The sequence below is a fragment of the Aethalodelphis obliquidens genome, unplaced genomic scaffold (genome assembly GCF_003676395.1).
Source record: "Aethalodelphis obliquidens isolate GAN/ISIS:26980383/991018 unplaced genomic scaffold, ASM367639v1 scaffold17, whole genome shotgun sequence".
In the NCBI taxonomy this organism is placed as follows: domain Eukaryota; kingdom Metazoa; phylum Chordata; class Mammalia; order Artiodactyla; family Delphinidae; genus Aethalodelphis; species Aethalodelphis obliquidens.
This window is the reverse complement of record NW_020837961.1, coordinates 23635156-23645413: the sequence shown is the minus strand read 5'-3', so window position 1 is coordinate 23645413 and position 10258 is coordinate 23635156. Positions and strand designations below refer to the sequence as shown.

At 38.4% G+C, this 10258-nt stretch overlaps 1 protein-coding gene across 2 annotated transcripts in view; it reads right to left on the bottom strand.

Moving 5' to 3' along the window:
- Positions 1–792: 792 nt before the first annotated feature.
- HHIP (hedgehog interacting protein) overlaps positions 793–10258 on the bottom strand; it is an 89410-nt gene continuing 79944 nt past the window's right edge. The window contains exons 12-14 of one of the 2 annotated variants that reach the window (XM_027117270.1): positions 5328–5472; positions 3892–3895; positions 793–1750 (exon numbers count right to left, since the gene is read on the bottom strand). In XM_027117270.1, coding sequence (XP_026973071.1) covers positions 1557–1750; positions 3892–3895; positions 5328–5472 — 343 coding nt within the window. In that variant the 3' untranslated portion in view covers positions 793–1556. Of the gene's footprint in view, positions 1751–3891; positions 3896–5323; positions 5473–10258 lie in introns of both variants that reach the window. The other variant, XM_027117269.1, reaches the window with a different exon arrangement.

Here is a 10258-nt window from a genome sequence, read left to right as displayed (position 1 = left end):
CAATGGACAAATATTAGTTACAAGATTTTGTTTCTTTTTGAAATTGAGGCTCCCTTTCGTAAAGGTAAGGAGCGGGTTTGGGAAGTCAGTCTGTGCCGTATAATCTGTCCTACTCTACGATTTAGATTCTGGAGGAGCAGATGTTTAGAGAAGGGCAACCTACAGTAGGTGCCCACATGTCATGAGTCGATGTTTTCTCAGTGGGGCAAAGAGGCCTGATAATTTTGTTATAATCCAAACGTGGCAGGATTGTCTCAAAAACCATGAAGAAAAACGTGTACCAGACTTTTTGCAGTTTAAGTTAGAAAGTGGCATTTCTTGAAAAACCCGAACAGAACATTTACAGGAAATTTATTCATAAATGAACCAGAGAGGATTTTCACTGAGTTCCGAAGGAACGTATACATTAAAAGTCATATTTGGCAAGAATGATCATATTAAAAATTTGTACAAGTGACAGCTTACACAGGCAAGATTGTTAAAAATGAGTGAACTCTTTTCCAGTGAGGCGATTCAGTGTGAAACCTGCAACATTCTCATCGCATATACTCTGACAGTCTTGCTATGGTGAAAAGCACTTTACAAATGTTTAATGCTGGAATTTTATAAGGAGTGGCTGTTTTCTTGCTTTTTCATCCGTCGGTAATGATTACATGTTGGCACAAGGATACATTGCTAGATTAGATCCTCAGCACATTAAAGACTGTTTGCTTTCTCACTCCCCTTCTTTCCAATTAAGTTGGTGAAAAATGTAACTTTAGTATTTTACAGGACAGGGTAAAGGTGTTTCATCTAGGTGATGTCTATATTATAAAAATAAAATAAAAAATATAAATATGTAACACAAACCCAGTGCCTATTGTTGAATAAACTATACAATAAAAGCAGACCTTTTAGGAAGATTGGTTTTAGACTTTGCCGTTATGATTTAATTTGAAAACAGTCTTGAAATTAAGCTAGAGTAACCAGATTTCTCTGCCAATAAAGAGGTAAGTGCGTTAACTTTCTGCAATTGGATACATTGATAAAACTGAAGATTACAATTTTATATCAAGTTGCCCTCTTATAAATTCATCAGGGAGCTCTGAAACATTCTCTCATATTATAGTCCTTTAATATAAAAATATGGCCTTTTAAAATTCAATCCATCAGATTGCACAGTAATGTTTTAAAACTCTATTGAAGTTGACTTTAGTGATTACAGACAGAAAATTCCTGGGAAGGCAAATAATCTCTTCTGGTGACATAAAAATTCTGTTATCAATTTACAATGGAATTTCTGGGGAAATTACTCCGCACAAGGAAATATATATTTAAAAAACCCATCTGTTACGCAACCACACTCACGGGGGTTGTGAGTGTGTGTGCATATGTGCATATGTGAACAAACGTGCCTATATACACACACAGGGTCTGCACAATTCTGGAAATGACTTTTAAATTAATCAAAGAAAATGAAATCACAGGAGTGTGTAGCAGGATAACAGTCGTTCTTTTTAATGACAGGATAAAAAATAAATGCCCATTGTAAAGGAATAGTCAAACAGTCCCAGAAACTATACAATGTAACTTGTTAGATCCAGCAAATAAGATGTCATGTCAATGATCTGATCAAGAATACCTGCCCTGGTCTCTCTGCGGAGGTTTCTGTCCACTTGTTCACACTGAGGACCAAGATATCCTTTTTTACAGAGGCACTTGTTGGGTCTAACACAGACACCGCCGTGGCGACACGCTGGCTCACATTTCGCTGGGAGAAAAAAAAAGAGCAATGAAATCACACTCCATTCTGGAAGTCGGAAACAGCACCGAGTATGAGGCCAATAGATATCTGACGAGTAAGGGAACGGAGGGAAAGGAGGGGGAAGCCAGTCCCAAAATGATCCCAAAGTTAGTAAGTACAAAGGAAGAAGGCTTTCAGACTTCTAGTTATTTGGGGGCCAGAACGCAACAGACAGTGGGAGACATTTCGAGAGAAGCGGATCGTCCAGATCATGGGAAACAATTTCAACCCCTTGCAGAACTGACTTTATGTAAAACGAGGATTTCAGTTCTTTAAAACCTCTGCTTCCCTAGGGCATCTGCAACACAGGGCCTGCCAAGTACCGCTCTGTTTCCGTCCCTCTGGGGTAGGACCTCACAGTGGGAAGGGCGAGGCCAGAGAGAAAGGCCCAGTGGCTAGAGCATCACCAATGTAACATCAAGAAATGAGCAGTTTTTTGGACTTCCCTTGTGGTGCAGTGGTTAAGAATCCGCCTGCCAATGCAGGGGGCATGGGTTCGAGCCCTGGTCCGGGAGGATCCCACATGCTGCGGAGCAGCTGGGCCCGTGCGCCACGGCTGCTGAGCCTGCACTCTGGAGCCTGTGAGCCACAGCTGCTAAGCCCACGTGCCACAACTGCTGAGGCCTGCGTGCCTGGGGCCTGTGCTCCGCAACGGGAGAGGCCACTGAGATGGGAGGCCTGTGCACCGCGGCAGGGAGTGACCCCCACTTGCCGCAACTGGAGAGGGCCCGCCTGCAGCAGCGAAGATCCAATGCAGCCAGAAATAAATATGTAAATTAATTAATTTAAAAAAAAAACACTAGAGTTTAAAAAAAAAGAAAAGAAATGGTCAGTTTTTGATTTTGGTTGGAGGGAGGATCCGCCACGTGAATTCCCTTGGATTCCTCCCTTTCCTTGTTCCCAGGGGGTGTAGTGCATATGCCCCTTTCTGATTACACCCTGAAGCCCCTTCTTGGGGTCAGTGCAGTTGCCCAGAGAAAGACGTTCTGAGCAATCCTTTACAGGGCTGCTCTACAGAGCAGGATTGCTTCAGAAAAGAATGTTTACCACTATAATATAGGTAGGGAACGTAAAGATTTATTGCTAAAATGAGATGGAGCATAAAATCGGGTATATAACTTAATTGTCTCTTACTGATAGGATGAATCTGAGGTGTGCAGCCACTGTAGACAGAACCAAATTCCTTGAATACATGTCCTTATACTTTTAGGGGACAGAGTTATTTTAACCTTTTCCAGGGCGTTAATCAAAATCCAGGGGTCTGTGGCTGATAAATGGGAAAGAAAGAACAGGGAGAAAATAGACCAAAATAGTCTTTTAAATTTGTGGGAGATGAGCAAACTCTGTGAGTATATGAATAAAGTTCTTACTTGGGTCAAAAGTTCTTACTTGGGTCAAAAATACCACAAATATATTACTTTAATAAAACAGTTCTGGTTTCTCTTATATATTCAAAGTATTTACTTGATTTAGTGGAAAGATTAAAGTACTTTATGACAGCCGTCCCAACCTTTTTGGCACCAGGGACCAGTTTCGTGGAAGGCAATTTCTCCACAGACCGGGGGTGGGGTGGGTGGGGGATGTTTTCGGGATGATTCAAGTGCCTTACATTTATTGTGCACTTTATTTCTATTATTATTACATTGTAATACATAATGAAATAATTATACAACTCACCATCATGCAGAATCAGTGGGAGCCCTGAGCTCGTTGTCACTTGCCACTCACTGATAGGGTTTTGATATGAGTCTGCAAGCAATTGATTTATTATGGTCTCTGTGCAGTCGAACCTCTCTGCTGATGATAATCTGTATTTGCAGCCACTCACCAGCGCTAGCATCACCCCCTCAGCCCCACCTCAGATCATCAGGCATTAGATTCTCATAAGGAGCGTGCAACCTCAATCTCTCGCATGCACAGTTCACAGTAGGGTTCACGCTCCTATGAGAACCTAATGCTGCCGCTGACCTGACAGGAGGTGGAGCTCAGGCGGTAATACGAGCGATGGGGAGCGGCTGTAAATACAGATGAAGCGTCACTTGCTCACCCGCTGCTCACCTCCTACTGTGTGGCCTGGTTCCTAACAGGCCACAGACCGGTACCGGTACCAGTCTGTGGCCCGGAGGTTGGGGACCCCTGCTTATAAACTTTCATTTATATCATATATCATTATTAATATCTATTATGGTATGTATTAAGCTGCCTAGATTCAAAATTATGTTTACCCTCAGTTTAACATACTTTACTAGCAGGCACTCAATAAATATTTGTTATCTGATGACTTGAGGTGACTTAAAAGGTTAGGCAAAATATAAGTAAGGAATAGGACAGAATGGACACCCCGTAAAAGCAGAGAGAGTAGATATTGTCAAGCATAGAAGGAAGCAGAAGGAAGCTATATCATCAGGAATTAGAATATTATTGCATTTAAACACTGATTCTCATTTTTTGGCCAACTAATGAAAAACGAGACAGAATGGGTCAATAGAATGTAAGCATTTTTAAAAAATAATGTAATTACTTAATTTCTGTTGAGTTTCAGTTATGATAGCTTTTTCCTAGATATGTAACCATGATATCAATCAATCATGTAATATTATTAGTGATGAAGCAATTTAAGCTTAAAATGGATACTGTCTCTGTGACTTTAAATGTCTACTTTATTTGAGGTAAACGAGGTATGGTTATAATTTTTTGAAACAAATACATGTTTAGAATAAAGAAAGAAGGCATTTATGAGTTAAGGATACTGTTAAATATTAATATGGGACTTGAATTTTCTTTGGCAAGAGATACTTTAATATTTGAAATAGCAGAGATCAAAATCTTTTGCAAGTAATATGTATATGCCGGTTGTTGAAAACATACTTTCAGTATACACATCTTAAACTCTAGGTACCTAAATTAATCTAATTGTCTTACTTCACACCAAGTAGAATTTAAACGCGATTACACGTATCTGCGGAAGTCACAAGTTAAAGGATAGAATAACCTTGGAATGAATCTCATTTGCTCTCTGAGCAGCTACACACCCACCTGATGGTCCACAAGGCAGTGGCAAAAAGAATGGAAAAATCTCATTATATGCCTCTAGATAACTGCATTTTCCCCTTTTCTATAAAAACACCCACTGAAAACCCCTGTTTTTAGCACGCTGCAGCAAGAAAGCAAGCAGCAAATTTAGGGAGGGTCTTTATGGAGTGTCTGGAAAATGCTGGCACTCAGAAAGGGGCTTTGCAAGCACCAGGTCACTGGCTGGTGTGAAAGGTCAAACCCAGGACTGAGAGTCCACAGGGATGACCTAGTTGGGCTGTTTTCATGTGTGACTTTGTGAAAGAACTCGATTATGTTTATGATTAACTCATATACGTGAACTGTTTCCATTAGGAAAATGGCAACGATTTCAGGTGCAAGTTCAGAAACAGACTGAGCATTACTATTGTAAACGGCTACAGTTTTGAACACTAGGTCATTCTAGAGGAAGTAACTAACGTTAAGTTCTTGCAGGCCCAATCACCCCGGAACAGAAGGAAAACTAACCGACTCTACACCAGTCTCCTTCCCATCCTGGACTGCAGCAGCACTTTCCTGTGGGCGCGCAGTAGCCGTTCCGACAGAGCCGGCAGCACTCAGAGGTCAGGGTCTGGGCAGGCTGGACCGTGGCCCTGCATTCCTCAGGCATCAGAGGTCTGCATCAAAAGACAACCGTCAAAAGTGCATTTCGGTTGCAAATCAATATTGGAATGAAATCTAGTGATTTCGTAGCTTGCAGAGCACGTCTCTTGCTTTCCAAAGAGACCTTTCTTTTACGCCACTCAGACAGAAAGGTCGACAACTTTCTAAGAGGAGAAAATACACACCCAGGAGGAAACAAACTAACCAGTTTTGAACCAAAGGGAACAAATCAAACATGGTAAGAAACTTTATCATGATCAAAATTCATTGATTAAAAATGTAATTACGTTACATCAGTATTTTGGTAGCTAAGAATTCCTAGCAATTACAATTTAAAAAATAAAGATGAATAGATATTTTAAAGCTTTTTTTTTTTTCCCCTCAAAACGCCAAAAGTTTTTAGGAATAGCACCTGAGATAGGTTTCACTTGTTATTGGCATATTTGGCAACATCACGAGGCTGAAGGCATTCATCAGAATGAACAGTTGTAGCCTAAAAAGCTTGGGAATCATTTTTTATTTCATTTTTACATTTCTTTTGAAATACTTTTTCCAGAATGACTGTTCTTAAAAGGACATCATGACACGTGTGTGTTTACTACTGACTCAAAGTTAAAACTCTTTATGCAAAGAATGATCTACATAGAGAGATTTTATATACATACATATATATTTTTATAATTAGATTTTGTCCCGCTGTGAAGAAAAAGAATGCTAATAGGAGCAAACAAAAACATCTTATCTGTCATGTTAAAAGTCATAGACTTTGTTTTAATTGCTCTACAATTGCCATCATTTAGAGAGGGACCAAGATGCCTTCAGAAGATGGTTGTTATAGCTCTTAATGTTTTTGAATAAGAGGGTGTCTTTCAAGTTGTTTCACGCTGGAATCATGATCACACCTGCTCATTACCTAATCTTTGGGAAAAAATGTGCAGTGGTACTTTGCTATCAGTCACTGCAACCTGTGCCTCAGTGTGATGAGAAAGCTCTTTTCAGTGAAGGAATGTAAGTAAACACTTCATCACCAGTCAGATCACCACCAGGAGGATGGGCAAATCAGTTGGGAGTCCTTAAGTACCATAACAAAGAAGGTGATAATTATAGGTCAGAACCACCACAGAGGTGAATGATATAGCTTTCCGAGAGAAGCAAATAATTAGGCCCTGCAGACTCAGTTTTCTTGTTATGCCCCTGTAGCAATATGAACAGTGATAATAATTTGGAGCTTGGCCTCAGGCTGTTTCTACAATGACTCAAAACCATATTTAAAATATCTAATGACTTCTTTAGTTCCTCTCTCCAATAAGATCCCATTCTCTGTTGAAAGCATTGTTTGGGATTGACATGTACACACTATGATATTTGACATAGATAACCAACAAGGACCTACTGTGTAGCACAGGGAACTCTGCTCAATATTCTGTGATAACCTAAATGGGAAGAGAATTTGAAAAAAAATAGATACACGTATATGCATAACTGAATCATTTTGCTGTACACCTGAAACTAACGTAACATTGTTGATCAACCATACTCCAATATAAAATAAAAACTGAAAGAAATAAAAGTATTGTTTTGCAACTAACGTGACAATTCAGAAAACTCCCTTAAATCCATTCAACCTCTTATTTAAATCTAGAAATGGTCAGCTTATGTGAAAGGTACTTAAGGCATTCCATATTTTCACTCAGAACATACCATCAAGTATTTCCTATGTGCCCCCAAGGGAGTCTTTCTGAGAGTAATGGCAGAGTGTGATAAGGTGAAGATGTTAAACAGATATGCCAAGGAAAGTGAGGGCATTACCTTGGCCTTCTTATTGTTGAATAGCCCAAGTCTGCCTATTTCTTCCTCATATAAAATTCTTATTTTGTTTGTGAGATGATGGTGGCATTTGTGACCATCAGGAGAGCAGTTTCTCCGTAGCCATGATGCTCTTCTGAGTCACAGGCCACCACCATTTACTGAGTGATGATCGGTAAACAGGTATTGTTTCCATTTTACAGGTAACTGAGATTCTGTTTACCCAATTCTATTTGTTACTCACTCGTTCACGCTCTTTCTGATTCATTCAAGAAAAGAGGCCCAGAAGCAGAATGTGTCAAGAATATGTTACGTGTTATATGCAATGCAAAAAAAGGCAGGCACATAGCTCACATGCTACTTGATGATATGGTTCATGCCTGAGCAGATGAATATAAAGAGGAGAAGACACCATGTGGATTAAGAACGTGGTGACTTCCATCAAACAACTACCACCGGAAGATGTTGCCTGTTTGAGGCAAAGTGTAGGGACATTGACTCATGTGCACTGGGAACAGATAAGGTGGGTGTGACGACACTGGGAACAGATAAGGGGGTATGACGAATAGAGATTTATGTGGAAGTTCAGTTCTTCAGGGCAGGGTATCTGATCCTCTTTTCCTGGATGATCCTCCAATTAGACACTTTGTCTGATTTTCACCAAACATTCAAATGTGTGGAAACTCAGGTTAGGGAGGGAATTATAAGTTGTTGTTTTTTTTTGCCTAGGCTTGAGCAAATGCTTATCTATTGGTGGATGTCACTGCTTCATGCTTGGGCTTGTTTAGCTTATATAAAATTGTGTGGCTGTCATATATAAACATTATGATGCCCTTAAATTTTTATTTAATTACCTAGGAAAATATTTATTTATTTTTTTATGAAGTTGACAACCAACATTCCTCACTTAGCATGTTAAATAAATCCTCTCTCTGTCTCTGTTATTCTATTGGGGAGCCTTGAACATGAAAATGTACATAAAACATAGCCCATCACCTATAGGACTTCACTTCTCTTAAGGAATGAGTAATCTTATTTCCCCTTTCCCTTCCCCATTGAAATAAAAGCTTTCTGAGGGCAAAAACTATATATTCAATCCTCTTCAAGTCTAGTCATTGACTCTGCCAGGTACTGTGCTCTTCATGGGGATAAGACAGAAACAAAACGGGGTCCTAATCTTCTTGGAGACCACTGTGGAGAAGACAGACAAGCAAACACAAAAGTATAAGGCAGTATGATCTTTGCTATGATACAGGTGCATATGAAGTATCACAGGAATACAGATGAAGGTGCAATTAATTTAGGATTGAGGGATGTTATAGAAAGATGATATTTAAGCTACCAAAGTATTTTATCTCCTCAACTACTTATAGTCATAGGAGGTAGGAAAATACCACAGGCATTCAATAAATGTTTATTGAATTGAATGCATATAGTAGAAACTTTTTTCAAATCTGGAATATAAATTCCATGAAGACAAATATTCCCCTCTCTTCTCTTGTGTCTTTCCAAGACCCAGAAGAGTGTACAGCACATGGAAGATCCTTCTTAAAAATCTGTTGAATGAATGAAACGAGTGGAATTTTAAAAGGGTGTTTGTTTCTTTAAAATGCTACTGAGTGACAATATTAGGAATATATGGACTATTTAGGGGAGGGATATCATTAAAATCGAATCACTATACTTTTATATCATAAGCATAAAACTAAAAACACTCACTGTATTTCTCTCTCTTGGCTAAATTAACTTGTATTAATTACGAGTATTTGTAATTACAAATTACAAATTTGTAATATTGTATTACAAAATTCTTCCAAGGCATAGTTAAATTCATTTTAAATAAAGCATTTTTACACTAATTATAATCATAATAAATAAACAACAGGCAAAGAAGTAACCATGACATAAAGAGATGGGATTACTTTCTCCTCCAGCTGGGAATTAAGTCAACATATCAACATTCATTTTTCTAGTAAAACATTTGTTAAAGTTTGACAAAGATTTTTGGTGATCCCAACCATCTCTTTCCTCTCCACTCATTCTTTGTTCTAGGGACATTTCTTCTTTCCATTGAAAAGAGTAAGGTTCCTTTACATGGAATGAGGAGAAAGAAAAGGGAATAAAACAAGTAAACTTGAGCTTTATTATTATTGTCACCTTGAAATAAACCATCTTATATGTTCCTAATTACTACATATACACACCTAGATGGGATCTAAACAAAAATCTAGGGTATATACTTGTGATAGATGAACTCATTTTTCATTCTTATTTTTATTACACTGGGAAATTGAGCATCTTAATGTAGGCCTAATAAAAATTACTTAAATGGTCTTGCTCTCCTTTTAAACAATTACTTTTTAAACTTTTGGACTCTTAGGTCTACTGAATGAAGTCTGAGATAGCTTTCAAAATAGAAAACTTACGCAAGAGGATATTCAGATTTTTAATAAAGAATATATGGTGCCCATTTGTTGACAGTTATCCCCATAGTTCTCAAACTTAATTTAAATTAGAAAAACACATTTTCTAACCCCTTTATATATGACAAATAATGAAGCACTAAAGGGATAGTGTAGAAAACTGCCCAACATTTTTTAACGTATAAGCATTGTTTTCAGAAACATAAGACATTCTCTTAGAAACCTACGTTGGCTGGTTCTGTGTAGTAGCATAAAGCTTTAGATACTTTCTTGAAATAAAGGAGGAAGTTGAGAAGCCTGAGTAATTTATAACACACATTATACTGTGATGACTTTTTGTGAATAGCTAAGGCCAACAGCGAATGTCTCTGGGTAGTGGGATTAAAGAATGGTTTTAATTTTATGATACTTCGTAAGTGAATGAATCAATCAGTAAATGAGAAGTCTTCTGTGTATTTGCGTGGAAGCACAGGGATAAATTCTGTCTTAGCAGGCCTGATCTTTGGAGTGAGCGTTACAGAACCCGATCTATTGTGTCCTTTATGAAAAGTAAAGGGGTTCATTCTGAAAT